At 39.0% G+C, this 24993-nt stretch overlaps 1 protein-coding gene across 15 annotated transcripts in view; it reads right to left on the reverse strand.

Annotated features, from left to right (window-relative positions):
• MLLT10 (MLLT10 histone lysine methyltransferase DOT1L cofactor) overlaps positions 1-24993 on the reverse strand; it is a 243661-nt gene that overhangs the window by 6437 nt on the left and 212231 nt on the right. For all 15 annotated transcript variants that reach the window (XR_007131295.1, XM_047755395.1, XM_047755401.1 and 12 more), the window contains 8 exons: positions 23765-23943; positions 12078-12195; positions 10649-10721; positions 6563-6717; positions 4172-4360; positions 3667-3755; positions 3170-3531; positions 2040-2136 (listed from right to left, as the gene is read on the reverse strand). Coding sequence is in view for 14 of the 15 variants with exons in the window: in XM_047755395.1 (XP_047611351.1) it covers positions 2040-2136; positions 3170-3531; positions 3667-3755; positions 4172-4360; positions 6563-6717; positions 10649-10721; positions 12078-12195; positions 23765-23943 (1262 nt within the window). In the remaining variant the exon portion in view is untranslated. The remainder of the gene's footprint in view (positions 1-2039; positions 2137-3169; positions 3532-3666; positions 3756-4171; positions 4361-6562; positions 6718-10648; positions 10722-12077; positions 12196-23764; positions 23944-24993) is intronic.

Genomic DNA, 24993 nt, shown 5'->3' on the forward strand with positions numbered 1-24993 from the left:
AAAAAAATTTAAAAAGGAAGTTCCTGTGAGCTGTGGTGTGGGTCACAGACGCAACTCGGATCCCACGTTGCTGTGGCTGTGGTGTAGGTCGGCAGCTACAGCTCTAATTCGACCCCTAGCCTGGGAACCTCCATATGCCACGGCCCAAAAGCGGCCCAAGAAATGGCAAAAAGAAAAAAAGAAAGAGAAAAAAAAAAAAAAAGCCACTGGCAGCCTCTCTGCCTTCCTCTCATCCCAGGAGACGCTGCTGGCTGCTACCGCCTGCTACCTCCCTCTCTCTTGCACCAGAAAATTCCCACTGATGTATACAGATGCTGTCATTTTCAAATTGAACAGAAACCGCCCCCTTAGAATATGGCTTTCTGACATTAGCTGCCCACTGCTCTGCTTTTCACAGTAAAATATTGCGAGTTGCCCGTACCCCATCTTCCCTTCCTTTCCTCCTGTTTTCTTCTGAACCACTCTATGTGGCTCTTCATTTCTCACCCAAACCGCATTCTCAAAAAGCTCCAGACACCCACATTCAATGGGCAGTTCTTACTTATCCAACCAGAAGCATTTCACTCAGCTGAGTCCTTCCTTTCTTGAAACATCTCTTCACATGGATCCTAGGCCATCTAACTCTGTTTTCCCAACTCACTCCTAACTCAGATTCCCCTCTTCTTCCAGGGTGTCCAGGGCTCAACCCTCAGACACCAGTCTTCATTCCCTCTGACCTCATGGAATCCTGTGAATCTAAACATCACATATGCAGCAAATTCCTATTTCCAGCTGCCTCCTTCCCTCGAACTCAGACTGTGTAACTGCTTAGCACACATCCACCTGAACATCTAAACAGACATCTTAACCTAGTATGTCCATAACAGAACTCCCATTTTCTTTCCAAAACATGGTGACCCTCCCAGTCCTCTGAATCTCAGTGGAAGTCAACATCCACTTGAATATCTGACAAACCAGTCTTGCGGTTGGTTCACCTGCAAAAGAAACAGGTTTTCCCTACTTACGTCGTGCTATGTTAAGATCCAAGCACCCCGACCTGGACCACTCCAACAGCATCCTTCTTGTACTTCTGCCACCATCTCTCCTCCCAACACATGCATTATTCCCCACAAGCAGCTAAACTAATCTATTAAAATGTGATTTACTGTCACGGTAAAACTCTCCAATTAATTCTTTAAAATACTCCTGAAAGAAAAAATAAGTACACATGAATGAGGTTTTTTTTTTTCTTTGTAGGACCACACCCACGGCATATGGAAGATCCCAGGATAGGGGCTGAATCGGAGCCACAGCTGCCAGCCTATGCCATGGCAACACAGGATCCAAGCTGTGTCGGTGACCTATAGCACAGCTCATGGCAATGCTGGATCCTTAACCCACTGAGTGAGGCCAGGGATCAAACTCACAACCTCGTGGTTCCTAGTCGGCTTCGTTTCCGTTACACCACAACAGGAACTCCAAGATAAATTTAAATTCTGTATCACACACAGCACAACGAGGCAGCCTATGCCTGCACATCTGCCCACTCCCCTCCTCCCCAGCCCCATCTCATCCTGTGGTCACAAAGCACACGTGCCCAGCTGAGGGCTTGGACAACTGCTGGTGCCTCCAGCTTGAATGCATTTTCTCTCCCATCCCCTGTGTCAGAAAGTCATGCCCCTTCCATTTTTATCCAGGTCTATTCTCAAAAGTTACCTGTTCTGAGGCTGGACTATCCCACCTACAACAGCTCTCACCCTACTGCTCTCTATCCCCTTATCCTGCTTCATCTTCCTTCTCAGTACTCATCACTGCCGACCCCATCAGAATGACGCTCCATGACAACACGAAGACTTGCTCACCAGAGGCTACAAGAGCCGCACAGCACATGTTCTAATATTTGTCAATGAATCAACACAATGTCACTGCAGGTATCACAGGCTACACCATAATGTCATTTTACAAAGTGACCGTGATCGATGCCCACACTGAATTATCTGTTACAGCGTAGATCACTTGCTCCTAAGAAAGATCAAATATTATCAAAAGGAAGAACTTACTGGTGTGAGCTGTTGTGAATTTAACAATTGCTGAAATTGCTGTTGATGAAGAAATATCTGTCTTTGCTGGTCAGAAAGTAATCCTAGTCCTGAGGCACTGAAAAACAATGAAAATTCTTACTTTCTGCTATATGCCTTTAATGCTTTTTTTTTTTTAATGTAAAGTGACTTCTCAATTTGACGCTTCATAAGCTAACAAGTCAAGTTTCTAACCTTAACACTTTCTGAAAACAACAAAGTACAAGTTTCTTATTTCTCTCTCTGCACATATATAGGTAACAAGAATTCACACTGTCAGGAAATGTTTTATTTTCCTTCTAACCTAAACCAAGAAGGCAGTGAGTCATTTTACGAAATAGAAATTTACATGTGTTTAGAACATGCACGTGTAATAATTTAGTTTTACTTATTCAAGGATAATTTAACCCACACTAAGTAATACCTATTTAAAACAAAGAAAGAATCCAAATACACTACTAATTGATTTGACTTATTAACCTTTTTTTAACAGTCCCAATGACCAGTAAAATTAAGCTCTAATGAAAAGAGAGCCAGTAGAGACAGTTTACTAGTATTCACTTCAAATACATTTTAAATGATTTACTCCGCCAAAGTATGTGCAATAACACATGGCTTTGTCATTCAACTGAAATTCCGGTGCAATGAAACACTAAGTCTCACTCCCTGAAAACTCAAGATAAATGTTTGACCTTCATCTTACACCAAAATCTTCGATTATAAAGCTAACAAAATTACACAGTAGAATTTTAAGAAACCAACATTCATGTGTGATCTCCATTATAATACTACTTCTCAGAATTTGTGATACGTGAAGGCAATATAGAAGGGAATAAGAAAAGTTACAATTTAAAACAGACATCACAGATTAAGACTGAAATTTTTAGTACAGAATATATTTAATGCTTTGCTTACTAAAAGTGATTTGTTTTAATTTGAATTACTTAAATTTCAAAAACAAATGGCTCTTGGTACAGTATACTTAGTTTAGTAGGTTTTAATTTTGGAGTACATCTACAAGGAACATAATAAAGCTCCCAGTCTAAAGTGTGAACAGCATTGGTGCCACGCTGGACTAAAAAACCCACAAGCTATTTAAGTAAGTTTCTTACCTGTTAGTCAGTGTAGCTGGCATTGGATGTGTTGCATTAGGTGGTACAGTTGTGTGGGTAAGGGGGGTAGGGTTCTGGGATATTGTGACAGGGGTCTGAATAACCCCATTTAAAGCTCCTACAATGCCATTAATTGCCAGTTGGTTACCTGGCAAAGCTCCAATTATTCCACCCACTCCAGGCACGGCAGGAATGGTGGATGTTACAGTCTGCATTCCACTAGCCAGTGCCCCCACTGTCACACCATTGACCTGCTGAACTCCGCTAACGCCTGGGCCCTGCTGAGCTGGACTCTGCCCAGCAGGAGGTGGAGTAGAAAGAGCCGATGAGCTGCTGGTGCTTTGTCCACTGGAGGTTAAGTCCTAACATAAGACAGAAGAGGAACTAAGCTATAAACAACACAACAAAACTGTTTAAAATAATTTTATATCATTTAATATGATATACTATTGTCCGGAAGTAAAACGCACAAATAAAACTAACCACACCAAAATTACCTGATTTAATATAGGAAGAGAATTATCAGGTAAAAAGCTGTTTCCTAGATGAGGGCTCTTACTGCTGTTCAAGGAATCAGTAGTAGGAGCTAGAATAAAAAGACAAAAAGAAACCTATTACCCTATTAAATTATATTATGAGTAAGATTAAAAGCTTGTCTAAAAGCTTACTCTGAAGCCCACATTAAAAATACTTAAATATTAGGTCTTGCTAGTCTTCAGGCCAATTTAAATGGAAAAATCTATATCTCTATTGAATATCATAGCTTTAAATCAGTAAAACGATCATTACATATTTAGATTTCATCATTAAATTCTGTACTAAAGAAGTGAGAGCAAATTCAAATTGAACACTTAACAGGATTATTTATGTTCCTCAAAAATAACCTATCATCCACTTTCTACCTCTTCATATAACTTGTGACCAGTTACTATTCACTTACTATGAAAAAGATATTGAAAGTCTATCCTACTTTCCTTAGAGCCACAATAAATCCATACTTACCATTCTGTGCTGAAAATGCATGAATTTGATGAGATGGGCTGGGATTTGTTGTTATTGTTGGAAAAGGCACTGAAAGCTGTGCATTCAATAACTGAAGGCGCTCCTTTTTGGCAGTCAAGTTTTTAATCTGTTCCTCTAATCTTCGATTTTCTACTTGAAGTTGGTGCAATGACTTCAGCATTCCTAAAACTAACAAACATTTGGATGGTCTCACATACACAGAGACTAGGTATTTCATGGATTTAAGTGTCAATAACTTTAGAAATAAAATGGCAAAGTAGGAATTCGGTAAAGCATTACTAAATGACTAGGTTTTATTCCTAAATTTATGTGTAGATATAAATACACCACTATTTTATAACTATATAAGCATAAAGGGATACTGTTCCTAGATGTACCGTCCAGAAATTAGGCTGCAAACAACACAGTAAAACTGTTTAAAATAATTTTAAACCATTTAATATGGTTGCCACATACCAAAAAAAAAAAAAAAACCTCACCTGGTTCAGGTAATTTCCATCCTCAAAGAAAGATCATGAAAACATTTTATGTTCGTAGAAATTAAAACTTAAAAATTCAAAGTGCTTGCAATGATTTTTTTATTAAAATCATATTTAAAATGATGAAGAATCAAACAAACCAATATCCTTCACCATAATAAAGCACACAAGCGTGGGATGCTTGGTTAAGCTAACTAAGCAAGCCGCTCACTTCAGAAGAGGAACATTGGGAGCCAGCAGCCAGGCCTGCGGATCCACACACCCCCAGCAGGGGGCAGTGTGTGCGCACCACAGCCCCACTCCCTGATCATCCTCCGCAAAGAGGCTCAGCTTCTGTCCTGCCTCATCACCTCAAAGAGTTCCCACTCCTCCCACAGCTCGGACCTCTCTAGACTGACAGAGAAAGGGATGTGTGATGGTGTAATGATGGACACTTTAAAAGTTCTATGTATTAAAAAGTTGTATTTGTTTAACATGCCCTCAGGGCCTTCAAAAGACACAATTCTACTGGTACAAACACATACGGTCATTTCCCAAGGATTTAACTTTTATCCCTCCTCTTCAAGATCCCACAAAGAAACCCTTAGTGTACTCAAATGAGATGCAATAAGACTAAGCTAAATCTGTCCTCCAGCTATGATGTTTAAAGGATTATCCTGGCATAAATTTCCTCACAATTAGCATTTTTGGTCAGAGCACCATTCATAAAAATACCAATTTATGGCACCTGTGTAATAACAAGCAAAATTTATTGTTTTGTTTTTAAAAGTAAAGCAGTAAAGCTTAAACTCTCAAGCGATAAAACACACACACACACACAATTATTTCCCTCAAATACATATCCTTAACACTAGACTACTTCTCTAGCTAACACCACCTGAAGTAATTGTTTGTTTGTTTATTTATTTTTCTTTTTCTAGGGCCACTCCTGCGGTATATGGAGGTTCCCAGGCTAGGGGTCGAATCGGAGCTGTAGCTGCCGGCCTACGCCAGAGCCACAGTAACACGGGATCTGAGCTGCGTCTGTGACCTACACCACAGCTCACAGCAGCAATGCCGGATCCTCAACCCACTGAGCAAGGCCAGGGATTGAACCTGCCACCTCATGGTTCCTAGTTGGATTCGTTAACCACTGCGCCACGACAGGAGCTCCTGATGTAATAGTTTTTTAGTTTTGGCATTTTACCCATGGCCCTCTCTAATACTTAAAATTGTAAAGATACTAAAAATATGTATGTGTAATATATACGATATAACTTAGCAAGTAAATGACATAGAGTGTATATATATATATATAAATTATATGTGTAATTTATTATTATTCTTTCTCATCCTAATTACAAAATAGAGTTGGCCATACCTAAGGCATTTTAAAAAATAAATTTTCCAGGTAAGCAAATAAGCTAAAAGAAGCTATAACTCATGTATTTTGGTAAAATTTAAAAATTGATTAAAACAAAGGACAATAGAGAAACAAAGTATAATGTTCAATAATTATAAACAGTAGCAAGAGCCAGTGAAGTCTACGAGCCAGGCAATGTTCTTTACATCTTTGACGTCGTTCAACCCTCAAAACAACACTATTATATAGGTACATGATTATTCCCACTCTACACCTGGAAAACTAAAGCACACTGACTTTTAGAAACTTGCCCAAGAGCACACTGTTAACAACAGGTAAAAACAGGATTCCAGTTCGAGCAGTAAAACTTGCAGCATTTGTTCTATTAAGCCAATACATTACACTCTCTCACCGTATTACACAAAACGTGCATCAATGTTTCAATGCTACTCTTAATGAAGTGTGATTCTACATCTATCCACCTATCTGCTTTTTCATTCATCCATCCGTCTACAGATCTTTCTTTAAAAGACAAGAGAGAATACTTACTGTCACTAGGGGTGCCCTGTTCTAGTAAAAACTGTTGTCCTTCACTCCACTGCCTCTCCAGAAGCTGCTCTATGCTGGCTGCTACTGGAGGCAGGTTTTCCAAACCGCTGTTGCCCGGTTGATCATAGCGGATCTGTAAGCTGCTTACCGGGGATCTGTTGGAAACATTAATCCTCAGGTTAAACAGAAGGAAGACCCTTTGAAGGAGGTGCATTCACATTTCTTATCTTATACTGACCCTTCTCCTGTACAAGTTTTCTAGCACCTGGCTGCCTATGCTAGAACAATAAAACCATAACCAACCCTAAAATTTAGTAATTACCATCCTTTTTCCTCAAATGGTAAAAATCAAGGGATTTATTTCATTTATTTATTTACTTATTGTCTTTTTAGGGCCACACTCAAGGCATATGGAGGTTCCCAGGCTAGGGGTCAAACTAGAGCTGTCACTGCTGGCCTACGCCACAGCCACAGCCACGCCAGATCAGAGCAGCGTCTGCAACCTACACCACAGCTCACAGCAACGCTGGATCCTTAACCCACTGAGCAGGGCCAGGGATCAAACCTGGGTCCTCATGGATACTAGTCAGATTCGTTTCTGCTGAGCCACGATGGGAACTCCTCAAGGGAATACTGGCCATACTCAATAATTAAAATGACTAGAAAATATAAACACATCACCAATAATCTCTGAAATGGGCTGTAAAGTAACTTGCTTCGGCTTTATAAGACAAAAGGGAGAAAGACAAAATTAGAAAGATTTACACTGCATAATTATAATTATGTAGAGAGTATTTTAACTTACAACCACAAAATATCAAATATCAGTACAAGGAATATTTAACAATTTTGAAGGAATCTTTTGTTATAAAATAAAAAATATTTATTTTCAAGTATTTTCAGTAGTAGGGAACATCATCAAGACAAAGCAATTTTTATTTGAGCCCTTTACACAAATTTTTTCTAAAATGTCTTAGATTGGTACTTGAAATAACAACTCTTTCAAAACAAAAACTGCTTACATTAAGATGAACGTTGTATTTTCTCTCATCCACTCTTTGTTATAAATTAGTAAATGTGGCAATTTTTGGCCTCCAGCCTCCGCACTAACCTAATACATTCGTAAAGGGCTTCAGAGTTTCCAAAGTGTTTCCACATAATTATCTCCTATGATCTTTACCACAAGCCTAGTGAGAAGTCAAAACCTGCCTTGCTGGCTCCATTTCTATCTGAGGACATGAGATGAGGCATTAATGACTTGTCCAAAGACATGAGGCTGCTAAGTGACAGAGCTGGGTGAGCACTCTGCCATGGCCCTAACACACTTCTCCGCAAAAATCTCTTTAAATAAGTTAAACAAATGAGGCTTTTCATTCCATATGTAAACATCGTGTGCTACATATAGTGTATGTGCTGCATCCTTTTCCAAAGAGTACATTATTGTCAGGATAATTTAGGCCATTACAGTTCAGGCTGATTTTTAAAGAGAAATATAAAGACGGAAATATGTGCTAAAAATAGGTCAGTGCCATTTAGTGTGTTAAATCCCATTCAGCTAATGAAACACAAAGAACTATACATAATACAAAATAGCACTAAGGAACCTTGAGTAATTTCTGGGTAGCTTGTATGATATTAAGGGGAACACAGAGTTGCTTTCTCCACTAAACATGAGCCAAAAAACCCATAAACTTTCTTCTTTCAAAAAAACAATACAACAGCACAGAAGTAACAGAGCACAAATTACATATTGGTCAGATGGTGTTATCTTTGTGTACTTCGTATTCCTAGTTTTAAAAGAAGAATATTTAATTTTCTGTAGGTTTAAATTAGGAAAAATAATAATAGTATTATTTTTCGTTCACCTAGGAAGGGTACAGGAAAGTCACTACTGACACACCACTAGCAAATAGCAAAATTAAAGGTTACTGGACAAATTGCTCTAATGTTACATTCTCGCAGTTCCCGTCGTGGCGCAGTGGTTAACGAATCCAACTAGGAACCATGAGGTTGCAGGTTCGGTCCCTGGCCTTGCTCAGTGGGTTAAGGATCCGGCGTTGCCATGAGCTGTGGTGTAGGTTGCAGATGCGGCTCAATCCTGCATTGCTGCGGCTCTGGCATAGGCCAGGGGCTACAGCTCCAATTCGACTCCTAGCCTGGGAACCTCCATATGCTGCGGGAACTGCCCAAAGAAATACCAAAAAGACAAAAAAAAAAAAAAGACATTCCCAAAGGTATCAGCAACAGAGCAACACTGACATTCATGGCAGTCACCACATACAATTTTTAATTTTTAATATAATTTTTAAATTCCCAAAGTTGAAAACAGATTCTTTTTTGTTGTTGTTGTCTTTTTACCTTTTCTAGGGCCACTTCCCACGGCATATGGAGGTTCCCAGGCTAGGGGAACTTGGAGCTGTAGCTGCCAGCCTACGCCAGAGCCACAGCAACACAGGATCCGAGCTGCGTCTGCAACCTACACCGTACCTCACAGCAATGCTGGATCCTTAACCCACTGAGCAAGGCCAGGGATTGAACCCGCAACTTTATGTTTCCTAGTTGGATTCGTTAAGCACTGCGCCACGACGGGAACTCCCAAAACAGATTCTTGAATGGGCTTCATTCTCTTTCTGCTCCATTCTCACCCAATCTAATACCATGCTTGAGGCAGTTTACAAAATTAGAAAACAGAAAATAAACTAAAAAAAGGTATAGAAGTTGAGAGTGAAATAAGATTAATAAAAAGATAGGAGTTCCTGTCTTGGTGCAGCAGAAACAAATCTGACTAGGAACCATGAGGTTGTGAGTTCGATTCCTGGCTTCGCTCAGTGGGTTATGAATCTGGTGTTGCCATGAGCTGTGGTGTAGGTTGCAGACATGGCTCAGGTCCCGAGCTGCTGTGGCTGTGGTGTAGGCCGGCAGCTGTAGCTCCGATTAGACCCCTAGCCTGGGAACCTCCATATGCCACAGGTATGGCCCTAAAAATATAAAAAAACAAAACAAGACAAAAAAGATAGCCATAGCCTAAAGTTCCATTCTGCTCCATAAGTGACTCAGTAGTCCCCACTACTCTTCCCCTATCAAGAGGAGAAGACGTGAGGCACATAGACTGTGCTCAGAGAATTTCAACCCTCTCAATCGAACTCTGGCTAATGTCCAGCTAGAAAGAATAACCGCACATAAATGATATATCAATACATGGTTTACGAACTCTTTCATATAATACCTAAGATAATGCCACAGAACAATGTAATATATATTTGCTATACCTTACTTCAAACAATTTTTTCCTCTTTTGGCTGCCTCCAGGGCATATGGAGTTACTGTGCCAGGGATCAGATCCAAGCCACAGTTTCAACTCATATTGCACCTGCGGCAACAGCGGATCTCTTAACCAAACTGTGCCAGGCAGGGGATTGAACCTCCAGCCCAGTGCTGCAGAAGATACCACGGACCCTGTTGTATCACAGCAGGGACTCCTCAAACAATTTTTTTTTGGCCCTATCCATGCAAAGTTCCCAGGCCAGGTCTAGAAACCAGACCACAACAGTGACCAGAGCCACAGCAGTGACAGCACCAGATCCTTAACCCACTGAACCACCATGGAACGCCCTGCTTCAAACAATTTTAAAATCTAGAGGAATTTTAGAGATAAGCTACAAGAGCTTAATTTACTGAATTAGAAACTAGAGACTAAAAGATTACTTGCATTGCCCCCCAACAGAGCTAAAATTGGAACCCAAAACCGAAAGCCTGGAGTCTACAGCCTTAAGAGACTTTATGCCTGTTATATGACCGAAAGTCATTATCCAAATTAATGCATTAATTGTACTAAATAGCAGCTAAATATACGCTAGAGCTTAAAATAATTAGAAACCCAAGGAAAGGTGTGTCTTTCACAACGCTTACGAATCTAACCGTATGTTTAAATTAATATTCAAATTAATTTAAAACCACTTTTCTTGACTGTCCAGACACGCCTCTTATCTACAGAATGCTTTTATAGCCTCACAAATATACTGTTATGAGATAAAAGAGTTTCCAAATGTTTCCTCTGCAGTACTCTGCAGTGCAAATAACGCTTACCTTGGTGAGAGACTTCCTCGGGGTGAGCTTCCTCTGCCAACAAGGCTGCGGCTATTGTCTCCAAGATCTTGATCTGCAGTGTAAATATTTCATAGCTGATAAAGCGACTCTCACTAGATAAGAGGTTTTAAGCTTTTGCCCTGTTTTTTTCTAAAATGTACATAAAACCTTTACCATTATCTCTGCAGTTACCACAAAAGTAGAAGATCTAGTATGTTGTTAGTTTAGGATTGCTGAACTGTGGCATGTAAGGCGTTGTCCCTACACGTTTTTTTTGTGGGTGTAGAAGGCCATGGATTATGTTCTGTTCTTTCATTCCATTCAATTTTACAGCACAGAAGCGTGGTTTGCATTTGCAGTACCCTCCCCTCAGCCACTTTTAATTTCTACGGTTAAAGTAATGAATCACAGCTGTGGACAGCTAATCTGTATGCTTATCACAGCAAATCCTTATGCTTTGTATATTTTAACACTTTGCAGCCCAAGACAAGTCATAAGATACATATGTATTACATAGAGCCACACACCAAAGTTAAATTACATATATTACATGGATCTTCATACCAAGAATAAAGTTATACATAATACTAAATATTCAAATTGACAAAAACAAGTAGGAATACAGAATTCTGTATTTAAAGGGAAAAAGAAATTAATTTCTTCAAAATAGTCCTTAGGTAATACCAAATATCCCTGCTTGAAAAATTACTTGCATTTCCTTAGAGTTTGTTCCTTATAAAATCACCCTACCTAGCCTCTTTCAAGGTTATCCTCCCCATATTTTGAAGCAGCTAACCTCTGACCCTTAAAGGGTAAAGACATGACTGATCCATTCTTGGTACACTGCTAAACCCATTCCCTTCCCCCAAACAAGCATGACTACTTGGACATGTCAACAAATCCTTAAGGATAGAATGAAACAAAGCAAATCCAGTGGCTCATTAAAATGGTACAAGAGGCATGTACTACAAAATGTCAACTGGTAAAAATTCACAGGATTACTAAAAACTGTAGAAATTCTCTAATAGGATTTTTTTTAAACCAAGTTTGTGTAATGCAATTTCATGAATTATGCAAATAAAGGTTGCGGCTATTCACAGAAAAGCCCAGTGTTATGTTACTTTCATTGCACAGAACTGAGCGCTGAACACATCAATCACAAAAGTCACAGGAGACACTAGCATTCCTGCCTGCTGATGGCTCTGCTTAAACATTTACATTTCAGACAGTAAAAAAGCACATCACTATTTTGCAGCACAGCATACTATTTACTTCCAACTGTGATTCTTTTGATTTTAAAAAAGGCGGGGGCAGAATCCTGTATTAAACACACCTTTAGATTTTTCAAATGAAATGAGCTGATGGGGATAAAAATTACACTGTGGGAGAGGAATAGAATTTTAGACTTTAAAAATTCTTTAAAACATACCTGTTTGATTGTTTTCAGATTGAGCTATGAGAGCTGCCATTGATGAATTTGGATTTAATCTACTGCCATAGATATGAGATGGTGCCTGACTAAGAGAAGATCCAGATAGGGTATTTGCCTAAATGAAAAGAAAAGACAAATGAGTTATATTTTAATACCATAATATTTTCTTCATAAATAGACCTGCTAACTATTTTCTCCAACCTAAGAATATAAGCAAAAATTTCCGACTTTCTGAAGAGCAAACCTCATGCTTACTTGTTTTACCATTCCAACACTCTAGCTTCTGAAAATTTATATACCTCTAAACAGAAAGAAAGAAAGGAAGGAAGGAAGAGAGGGAGGGAGGAGAAGAATTGGCACAAAGTTAACTATTTATGCTTTGATTTCAATGTATCTATTTGAAACCAAAACCAGTGGCATGGTAACCATGTGAACATATGACTCGTTATTTAATCTTATTAAACCATTTACAAAATAAGGGCAGGTAGACAACAGATGTCTAACAAACGCCTCAGTCTCTTACATCACAGGCTGGCTGAGGAGGTCCAAAGGTCCAACCTCTACTTTCAGTATTTTAACTACAGAGAGCTATATTTCCATTGCTTAACTCTGTCATTAGTAAAACCTGCACACTATTCTGTTACTTCCTATTTTGATAGACTTGGAAGCCTGCTGCTTTTTCTGTTTTGTTTTGTTTTTATTTTAAAAGAAAGCAAACAGGCATCACAAGTATGTTTTCTATACAATGCAGGGCTCAGCGAATCACAGCTTTGCCCTGACCCCACATAAGGCACTGTCTTTTTGGCAGTAAGCCAGCTCTAGGAACTGAAGAGCTGGTCCACAGTTTGTAATTCATTCATGTTGCTAACCACAATTCTGAAGGCCTCTACTGGGACCTGTGCCAAACAAGCGAAAATGAACCCTTAAACAGATGAAGCTAAGGAGGCTGGCCAAAGTCTTGCGTAATCCAATGTAATAAAAATGCCTTCTTTGATGTGAATACTTTCTCCCACTTTCCAAGAATATTGTAAGTTTAAAATGTGGCATTTTGGAAGAAAATCTCTTGTATACAAAACACTGTTACTCACAGAAGGCTATTACTAGCCTGAAATACTTTTCAGATTTAAAAGAACCATAAATTTTAAAGTAGCTTTCTTTTTCTTTTTCATGAATGAAATCAAACTTAAGCGTTTATAAAATGAAATCATTGCAGAACAAAATTCTGGAAAACAGTTTCAAAGAATGGAAGCACTTTCAAAATAAAGAAGCTGAGTAACGGCAGAACAAAAGATGTGGGACATTTTGACAGGTGTAACTGCACACAAGAGACCAAGATGACATAGTAGTTCTAACAAGCAAAATATTACAGGGAATAAACTGTGTTTCTGGAAAGACTCAGACCTTGACATTATATTTGGCCTCTGGCCAACTTATTAAGCATAAAAACTGGACTTTACAATTCACAGAACAGTCCCCATGATATAGAATCCTGTCCTTGCTTTCCATTGTTTCAAAGGGTATATTTCATAGTTCATACTGTAATGTCTAAGTTCAGTTGGTCAGCTTCTGCATTTCATTTTTCCTCTTATTAAAGACATGTATACAGAGTCAATAAATTTGGATTATACAGTCCTGTTTAACAGTCAATTAGCCCTCAGTAAAATCTAAGTCATCACTTTAACCTGAAGACCACACCAGACACATACTATGTATAGAATATATTAAATGAGTCAAAAACAGAAATATGGGACTTTTTTTTTTTAACCTCTCCAGAATTTCAACTACTTGGGAATCTTGGCTACTCATAAACTAACTTAGAACAAGGAATATTCAACAGAAAGACCAGATGTTGTTACCAGTCCGCCGTGTTAGTTAAAATCTTGTGCACCTTTAAAAATGCCCTTCTCAGAGCCAATTTACTCTTACTCTAGACGAAATTCTAAAAAGATCAACTAAGCATATAACAGATTAGAAGTGGAAAATTAATTAGGAAGAAGAAGAAAAAGTAATATCTTAAGACATTTTGTTGGCAGCAAGAAGTAACAGCTGACAGCAAGAAAGGAGAGAGAAAAATATGAGCAAGATGGACTGCATTCCCGGGTGCGGGGGGCTGTGCTCCAAGTGCTCAGCCACTGCGGAGCCTCCACACCTGCATCTTGGCCTCTGACTCGCCGTGTCTGTGCAGTCATCCACTGGCTGAATCCAAACTATCCAAACTATTATTACACCAGGTGAACTGCTTTTTAGTTCCAATTATCAGTTTCATGAGCTGCCTTGTTCTCCTGATAAGAATCAAGGGTCCTATACTCTCCTCCAGAAAGGGTTCCTTCTGTCAAGGGCTTTATATTTATCCTTGTTAGCTTCCGATTTCTTGATGTAGTCTCCAAGTTGTCTTATTTCCCAATCGCACACCATGCCCACTATACTAAAGGATCAAAATGCAAAGCAGCACAGCACCACTGATTTACGTAATGACTGTCATCAGGAAGGGGATAAATCACTGTTAGCATAATTACAAAGCAGGAAAATATATATATTATAAAGATGGCAGGCAAAGGCAAAATTAATAATAAAATAATAAATTAGAAATACATTTTCATTATCCTGAACAACAAACTTCCCAAATCTTCTAAATGTTTAAAACTTATCTGGTAGTTTTGTTTGTTTTTGTTTTGTTTTGTTTTGTTTTTAAGTACAGTATTTATCTAAACAAGAAATTTCCAAAAGAGATTGAAAATAAGTTACTAATTTTACCAGGTAGGATTTTGCGGCATATGAAAACATCAAAAACCACTCTACTTTAAAATCCAAATCATTACCATCATTTTAAGCAGGTAAGATGAGTTATCAGAGACTCCACATGTACCTTGACACTGCTTGGCCAACACTTCTGAAATGATATTTACAGTGGTTTGTGAGCTATTGATAACTCTGTAGGCACCTTAGGGCCAAGAGATTCCCAACATTTCAGTGAAAAGATTCTACATAAAGGGCACTGAAAACTTTTATATGAGAGAAATGTGGAACAAGGAATAAAGGAAACAATATATACACACTTCTTCCACAATATACTTTGGACATGGAGTTTTTTGCAGTGCACTAAAAGTAAGTTACTAATGTACCATAGGTCTGCTTCAGAAGACCTGGTATAAAAACTGGCAACTGTTTTTGGAAAGACAGTAACATTTTAATTCAATTTTTGCCCAGGTAAGCAGAATGTCTACGTGGGCAAAGAGTCTTCTTGGGTCTATTGGCACTATAAGAATATAAGCTGTTAAATGCTGGGGAGTCTGAATAAAGGTATCTATAATACACCTGAATTCTGCACTGTTTTTGCAAATTTTCTATACACCTAAAATTACTGCAAAATAAGAAGCTAAAACAAAAAAGAATATGATTGCTTTACAGTGTCCTGCTGAAATTATCTAGTCGAAATGTAAAAACAGGAGTTCCCATTGAAGTGCAGTGGAAACGAATCCAACTAGTATCATGAGGATGCAGGTTCAATCCCTGGCCTCGCTCAGTGGGTTGAGGATCCAGCCTTGCCGGGAGCTATGGTGTAGGTTATCCAGCAGCTACAGCTCTGATTGGACCCCTAGCCTGGGAACTTCCATATGCCGCAGGTGTGGTCCTTCAATGCAATAAATAAAAATTAAAAAAAAAAAAATGTGAAAACGGGAGTTCCTGTCGTGTCGCAACAGAAACAAATCCGACTAGGAACCATGAAGTTGTGGGTTCGATGCCTGGCCTTGCTCAGTGGGTTAAGGATCCAGTGTTGCCATGAGCAGTGGTGCAGGTCACAGATGTGGTTCAGATCTGGCGTTGCTGTAACTGTGGCGTAGGCTGGCAGCTCTGTAGTAGCTTCGATTGGACCCCTAGCCTGGGAACCTCCATTTGCTGCAAGTGTGGCCCTAAAAAGAAAAGAAAAAAAAAAAGTAAAAAACAGGTGTGAGATCAAGATAACATCATCTTGGGAGTTCCCATTGTGGCTCAGCAGGTTAAGAACCCAACATAGTGTCCATGAGGATGCAGGTTCAATCCCTGGCATTGCTCAGTGGGTTAAGGATCTGGTGTTACCATGAGCTGCAGCATAGGTCACAGATGTAACTCAATCCAGCGTTGCTGTGGCTGTGGTGTAGGCCAGCAGCTGCAGCTTCAATTAGCCCCCTAGCCTGGGAATTTCCAACATGGCAATATTAACTTATAATTTCATACAAGTGGCTGTAAAAAGAACAAAAAGAAAGGTAAAAAATATCCTATGAAATTTTAAGTTAATACTGCCATAATAAACCTCTGCTTTCACTTCCTAATGTATGATATCTTCAACAGGTTTTTTTCCATCCCCCTCCCCAAGAGTAATAATTGAAAGGAACCAGTTCCATGCAAGATGTTATGTTATACCTATTCCAACACTCTAGCAAAAGCCTCATTAAGTATAATAATTATTTTACAAGATATACTCAAAGTCAAGTTGAATAAAAATAAACTAAATAAACTGAGGTAAATCTAAAGTCACTTTGAAGCAAAATATGCTCAGGTATCTGAGTCAAAGAATACCCTTAGCCAATTTAGAATAACTTACTACGTAAACATCTAGAAAGATATACAGGTTTCTACAAAGGTAGCATTCAAACTATAAATAAATCAAAGAAATTTAGTGTTTCCTCGGTAAACTGACATTCCTTATTAAGATATTAAAAAGATTAAAATTACATTTCAGAGTGAAATTTTCCATTAATAGGTAACTTCTTATATTTCAAATGTCTGCTCATGTCCAAAGAAAAGGTTTTAAAGAGCTGGAGTTGTAGAGGGAAGTCAGCCACCCAAACTCCTAGCCACTTGGTTCATTCTAAAAGAGTTAGTTATGGGAGTTCCCGTCGTGGCACAGTGGTTAACGAATCCGACTAGGAACCATGAGGTTGCGGGTTCGGTCCCTGGCCTTGCTCAGTGGGTTAACGATCCGGCATTGCCGTGAGCTGTGGTGTAGGTTGCAGACGCGGCTCGGAGCCCACGTTGCTGTGGCTCTGGCGTAGGCCGGTAGCTACAGCTCCGATTGGACCCCTAGCCTGGGAACCTCCATATGCCGAGGGAGCAGCCCAAAGAAATAGCAAAAAGACAAAAATAAAATAAAATAAAATAAAATAAGAGTTAGTTATGGAGGAAAAAAATTTCAGGCTAAATCTACTCAATTATCAGAGTTCAGACTTAAAATAGGGTAATGTATTGGTAGATTGTTTTTTCTCCCTAATGTTGGTAAAAGCAAAATAATAAAGTATAAGAAGAAAAATTAGGTTTGAAAGAATAGTACCTAACAAAATTTCACCTTTGCAAAGTATCATAGCAATACATCATCTAGAGGCAGATATGAAACTTCCTATACTTCAATCATACAGGAAAAGTTATAGCAAGCATGCAAGCATTTTTTAAATGCGCAATTCATCTGTCGATAAACATTAAAATCAAATGATTCAGACAAGATCTAGGATGCAGTAGCTTCTTCAAATTTTCCAACTGTGACACGATTTAAAAATACATTCTTTCAGGGAATTACACCCAGTCTCTTGGGATAGATCATGGTGGAAAATACTATAAGAGAGAATGTGTGTGTGGGGGGGAGGGGATATAAAAAACCAGGTCACTTTGTTGTACACCAAAGGTTGGCACAACATCGTAAATCAACTATATTTTAATTTTAAAAAAGCACAAAAAAATAAAAATACATTCTTCCAGACTCACTAAACTGAGTATTATTTTTAAAAATTCCTACTCCATACACACCATTAGAAGGAAAAAAATTTTTTTTCCTTTTTGGCCACACCTGAGGCATGTGGAAGTTCCTGAGCCAGGGATCAAACCCATACCACAGCAAGAACCTGAGTCACAGCAGTGACAAACCAGATTCTTAACCTCCTGAGCCACAAAGGAACTCCAAAAAAAACCCTTTTTATTATCACTATGTCTGCGATAAGCCAACTATCTCACTCTGGGTGAGGCACCAAAGCCCTGCATCTTCAGTTTCCATCTGTAAAAATGGAGATAGAAATAGCACCTACCTTGTTAGACATTTGTGAGAATTAATCGAGTTAATACATTAAGGGCTTAGTTGAATGTGTGGCACATGGTAAGCACTCAGATTTTACTTTGTTATTTTAAAAATAATTTTCATAAGCTATTATGATTTCCATTTTTCCACTAACTTCATTAAAGAATATAATTCACCAATTATATTCTGATATTAACATGGTTACATTTCAAAGAGTAAAACATATTTCCCTAAGAAAAATTAGATGGAACCATTATCTCATTATGCAAAGACACTTTAATCTATATATTCTATAATAACATAGCAATATTGCAAATATAATGTAAGGATTCAAATGTTTTAATGTCAACTTACACACTGTTTGACTAGAAAAGTTTCCATGAAAAACTAGAGAACAACGGAAAATTTCACATATTCTCTAACTTTATACTATAAAACGTATCCTGATTACAGACCTATTTCTGTGTCAGCTACCACCTTCAGGCTTTAATACTCAGCGTGTGATGAGAGAAGAAACCAAGTGTGAACAACTTTCAGGTCCCATGAGTAGGCGGACTGTTAAAGCTGTCAGGTTCAATTGCATCATTCCACTTTATTCAATGCCCCAAACTGCTCACTAATTGTTAGGAGCTTAACATATTCAAAACCATTGTTTAGGTTAATACTGAAATGCCCCACAATTGAGTTTCTATAAAGTAGTGGGAGGGATTAAATTGTAGTTAAACCATCAATGAACATTCTTGATTGGACAACAGATTGTACAATCACCACAATTCTACGCAAGTTTCTTAATCAGTTAAGATCTAATCAATACATCACCTATCTTTAAGTCCCTAGGACTAAAATGGCTACTAAAATAATTTAAGAATACAAAAGACCTTAGTCAAAAGCTGAATCTGAAATGACTAAAATTTATCTATGTTAAGATGGAATTCTGAGTTTTAACAGAAAATTTTAATACTGTTTTTAGTGCTTCTGTATAATTTTCTCACAGTAATCAGGCTGTTAGGTGAAATTAATAATGTCCTATAATGACTGTAACATCAGTGTAATAGCCACTAGTTTCAAAGTACTTCATGGTCTGCAAAGTACTTATTCTCAAATGAACTTCAAAAGATACCTGTAGAGCAAGTAGAACATGTATTTAAAGTATTCCATTTCACGTATTAAAAAAAATGACATCCGCAAAATAAAAGACCTACCTACCCACAGCCACACTAGTGAGCAGCAATGCTCCAGGAACCTAGGATTTCTGACCCAAATTTCTGCTGTTTTGCACAGTGCCAGTAAGACGCCTAACAATGCTTTTTCCAAAGAGATAACCTCGACATAGGGGTTCATAATGGGAAATTCATTTGTAAGTCACTGATTAGTAAACCAGAGAGCAGGTGCAGGAGTCAGCCTGTCTTGCTTCTGAACTTAGTCCCACCACTCACTAGACACTGACCCTGCACAATCACTCAACCTCTTCAGCATCCAATAGTGACATTACAAAACCCTTATAAAAACTTATTCTGGGAGTTCCCATCGTGGCGCAGTGGTTAACAAATCCAACTAGGAACCATGAGGTTGCGGGTTTGATCCCTGGCCTCACTCAGTAGGTTAAGGATCTGGCGTTGCCGTGAGCTGTGGTGTAGGTTGGAGATGCAGCTCGGATCCCGAGTTGCTGCAGCTCTGGCGTAGGCCAGCGAGCAGCTCTAGCTCCGATTATACCCCTAGCTTGGGAATCTCCATATGCTGTGGGAGCGGCCCTAGAAAAGACAAAAAAAACTTACTCTGCTCAAAATGTTAACTTCCTTAAAATTAGAAGTCATTACGTAATGATTTAGAATAGATGAAACTTTCATTCTGACCAGTCAAGTCAGAGATTCCCCCAAAGACAAGTGACTCTGCCTGGGAAACTGAAGCATTTTTCCAAAAGGGAATCAAAGTATCCTATCAGACATCATCTGAAAGGAAATCAAGGATAATATCTAAGACAACACCCCAAAGTTAGGATACTTGAAAGTTAAAGTCTCACAGCAAGACATCAGTCACTAAATTATACCTTTAAAATATTAAATTTATCTGCACTTACTAAAAATCACATCAATAAACCTCGAAGTTTCCTTCATTTAAATTATTTTTAAACCTATATTATTTTTATTAGAGTAATACAGACTAAAAAAGGAACCAAGATAATCTACCTGCAGACTATATCTAAAAGCAAAACTCAGAATTTAGGCTATATTAGACTACAATTATTTTCATTACATTTTTGTCTTAAATTCTTCTATTAAAGCAATCAATTCCCTTTACAAACAAAAACACTGGAATTCTGTCAAAGACAAAACAGAATGAATCTAGAACTAAGGAAAAGTGGAATTTTAAAGCCAAAATGAAAAATTAATAACACATCTACAGAAACTAATTTATACCTCTACTCATGATACAAAAAGGCAGAGCACGTCATTAAAACATAGTAGACTAGTTTTATCTTCCGATAATGCTAAGGAACTACAACTGTAGCTATATTGCTAATATCCATGAAGGAATAGCTTCTCTAAAAACAAGTATATCAAATAAAACAAAAGGATTGGGAGTTCCCATTTTGGCAAGCAGAAACGAATCTGACTAGGAACCATGAAGTTGTGGGTTCTATCCCTGGCCTCGCTCAGTGGGTTAATAAGGATCTGATGTTGCCATGAGCTGTGGTGTAGGTTGCAAACGCAGCTTGGATTTGGAGTTGAAGTGGCTGTGGCATAGGCCAGCAGGTACAGCTCCAATTCGACCCCTAGCCTGGTAACCCCCATATGCTGCAAGTGCAGCCCTAAAAAAGGGGGGGAAAAAAAGGATTGAAAATTAAACAATGTAAAAACTGGGTTACCAAACAACTTTTAAAAGTTTTTCTTCAAATCAGGGGTGCTAAGCATCAGATTCTCCCTCCAACCCCCACCCCACATTTTTACAAGTGTCTCCTTTTTGCCCTATTAAAGGCACAAATCTACTTCCTGTTTTTTGGGTTTTCGTCTTTTTTTTTTTAGGGCCGCACCCACAGCATATGGAAGTTCCCAGGCTAGGGGCTGAATTGGAGCTACAGCTGCTGGTCTACACCACAGCTCACGGCAACGCTGGATCCTTAACCCACTGAGCAAGGGCGGGGACCGAACCCACAACCTCATGGTTCCTAGTTGGATTTGTTTCCACTGCGCCACGATGGTAACTCCCAGTTCCTGCTTTAATCTCTATTAACTCTTCCTGATCTTACTTTCCTGGGAACAATCCTTAAGACAGCAAATAAACCAAACAAGAGGCCTGTCTATCTTACTTAAAACCAAGGCCAGAAAGATCAAGAATGACCTCTGGATTTTAATCCTGCTGGCACCAAGCCCATCACTAAAAATTACTACTTTCATTAAATTGAGGGGAGGGTGGGGGAGAAGGAAGGCAAAACATCATTCAAATTAACAATTCTATTTTATGATTTATATTTTTTAAAACACTTGCTGTATGATAGCTTTCTCAATAAATAGTAACAAGGGGAGTTCCCGTCGTGGCGCAGTGGTTAACGAATCCGACTAGGAACCATGAGGTTGCGGGTTCGGTCCCTGCCCTTGCTCAATGGGTTAACAATCCGGCGTTGCCGTGAGCTGTGTGTAGGTTGCAGACACGGCTCGGATCCCGCATTGCTGTGGCTCTGGCGTAGGCCGGTGGCTACAGCTCCGATTCAACCCCTAGCCTGGGAACCTCCATATGCCGCGGGAGCGGCTCAAGAAATAGCAACAACAACAACAAAAAAGACAAAAGACAAAAAAAAAGTAACAAGGCTTCTACAATTACATTTTAAATATTGATAATTTTAGTTTACACATTTAGGCACTACTATTCATTTAAAAATCAACCATCTGGGAGTTCCCGTTGTGGCGCAGTGGTTAACGAATCTGACTAGGAACCATGAGGTTGCAGGTTCGGTCCCTGCCCTTGCTCAGTGGGTTAAGGATCCGGCGTTGCCGTGAGCTGTGGTGTAGGTTGCAGGCACGGCTCGGATCCCGAGTTGCTGTGGCTCTGGCATAGGCCGGAGGCTACAGCTCCGATTGGACCCCTAGCCTGGGAACCTCCATATGCCGCGGGAGCGGCCCAAAGAAATAGCAAAAAAAAGACAAAAAAAAGTAAAATAAAATAAATAAATAAACTTTAAAAAAATAAATAAATAAAAAATAAAAATCAACCACCTGTAAAGAAACTAAATAAAATGTGATTATCTAAACAAACTGAATTGCATGATTGGAAAACAAGACCTATATGAAAGTTCAACACAAACTTTTTGTTTTGAAAAGATTAAATTATAAGTTTATCACAAATTTTAGGAGTTCCATCTAAACATTCAATTTATTCTAAATGTTTCTGAATCCGTTCCTTTGCACACCACCAAGAAAATTCACTTTGCACATTCAATACCGATACTATTGACTCAGACAGTGAAACTGAGTAATTTTGTATTTGGTTCAATTCAGAGGTCAACCTGCCTCAGTTGCCTGGAGACTGATGGTTGCTACAGCAGCACCAGATAAGCCAGGCTGAATAAGCTCCCGTGTGAAGGCAGAAAGCTACTGCTGGACAGAAATACAGATGCAGCTGTCTCACCATGCAGTATATGCGTCTCACTGGATGATCATATTTAGAATAGACCCATCTTACTGAAACATGGAAGGAGGATACACAGTAAAGATTTTAATTGGACTGAATCCTGGATTACTTGCGACTATGATTTCTTTGTTCTTCAGCTGAGTCATATGTTAAGTGGAATTTCCCCTCTAGCTATAAATTTCTCTTCACCACCACTTCCACTTCCCCCATCCACCTCCCTAATGTTAACCCTCAAAACCACAAACATAATGAATGGGAAGAAATGAGATTTTTGTTTAATTCAGCCTGGAATTAACCAGAGAGTAATTAAAACAGACTTTTATAAAGAAAGGAAAGAAAAATGCACATTGAAAGTGTTCATGTGACTCTTTCCAAGGATATGAAGCTATCAACAGCATATGGTTACACTTAATTAAAAGAAATCAAACTATTTATAAGAGCCACCCTCTCATTTATTTCCTCACCCTCTCTAACCCCAAACCCCTATTATTGTGCCTACCTCACCATGTCTAGTGAAATGAACTAAAGAAAAACTCTCCTAAACTCTTCTTATTCAGGTTGAGAAGTTCACCAAATTAACTTTCATTTTCAAAGACAATACCACTAATCATGCCATTGATTTTCTGGGCTGAACTGTTTATTCTAATTCTTGACCCAATTATAATGATGATGATCTTCACTGCACCATTATCTACTTTAAAAATAACTTAATGTGGAGTTCCCGTTGTGGTGCAGAGAAAACGAATCCGACTAGGAATCATGAGGTTGTGGGTTCGATCCCTGGCCTCGCTCAGTGAGTTAAGGACCCAGCGTTGTCATGAGCTGTGGTGTAGGTTGCAGACGCGGCTTGGATCCCGAGTTGCTGTGGTTCTGGCGTAGGCCGGTGGCTACAGCTCCGATTCAACCCCTAGCCTGGTAACCTTCATATGCCACGAGAGCGGCCCAAGAAATGGCAAAAAAAGACAAAAAAAAAGACAAAATATGAACGTTACTTGATAACACTGTCATAATTTACCTGAGTTGTTGGAACAGCGGAGGGTGCAGATGATACTGCTGATGGGGAGAGTGCTCCCACTTGCTGTAAATGCCCAGAAGACTGCTGAGGTAAATGAGAACTGGAGACAGGGGTACTAGATCCTGAGCCAGATACTACATTTGGAAATGATACTGCTACATCACTGCTGTTATAAATACCTACAAGAAAAAAATAAGGATCTTATTTAAATATTGTATAACTCAGGAGTCAAATTTGTCACAGACCCATAATATTAATCAATTAAGTTAAAATACCCACCTTTCCTCCCAGATCCCTCCCCCAATGATGAATTTTATTGGTGGCAAAAAAAAAAAAAAAAAAGGACCAGTAACTAAATAAATACTGACCTTTCATAAAGCACCATCAAAGATAGTTTGTTAAAAGACAGAGATCAAGAAGTGCTTTGTAAAATAATTGTAAGGATTTTAGGAATTCACAAGAGCAGTGAAATGTTTCTTAAACAAAAAGAATAAAGCAATAAAAATCACTTGGAAAGCCTTTCAAAAATGCAGATATTCGGGCTCCAGAACTCATGACTGAGAAGGTCTATAATGGGAAGTGGCTTTGTTTTACAAAGGTAATCCAGGTTACAGTGCAGAAAATGAAACAGATCTAGACTTGATATTCTGATACCAGTAAGGAGCCTTCTGCCGTTGGTAGACACTGCGGTGACAATAAAGGATACAGGATTCTACAAAAATTCAAGAGGTAGAATAAGCAGAACTTTATGACTGACAGGATGGGGTATCTAAGTAGGTGCTGGGGTGGGCCAGGGGACAGAGGGTTAAGAAGATGATGAGGATGTGGTGTACTGGGTGGTGGTAGATTCACTTCAAATAACATAGGAAAAGAGGATGGAGACTTGAACGCCTTTTCAGTGGCACCATGGGAGTAAAAGCCATAAGGAGAGAGAGTGGAAGCAATTCATTTTAGAAAAGTGGATGCAAAGAGGACAGAGAGAGAAAATGAGCAGAAGTTAAAAGCAAACAGGAGTTACTTTATACCCACGGCATATGGAGGATCCCAAGGTAGGGGGCGAATCAGAGTTACAGCTGCTGGCCTATGCCACAGCCACAGCAACAACAGATCCAAGCCGCATCTGCGACCTACACCACAGCTCAAGGCAATGCCAGATCCTTAACTCACTGAGTGAGGCCAGGGATCAAACCTGCATCCTCATGGATAATAATCAGATTCACTTCCACTGA

This window comes from Phacochoerus africanus, chromosome 12 (genome assembly GCF_016906955.1).
Source record: "Phacochoerus africanus isolate WHEZ1 chromosome 12, ROS_Pafr_v1, whole genome shotgun sequence".
Taxonomy (NCBI): Eukaryota; Metazoa; Chordata; class Mammalia; order Artiodactyla; family Suidae; genus Phacochoerus; species Phacochoerus africanus.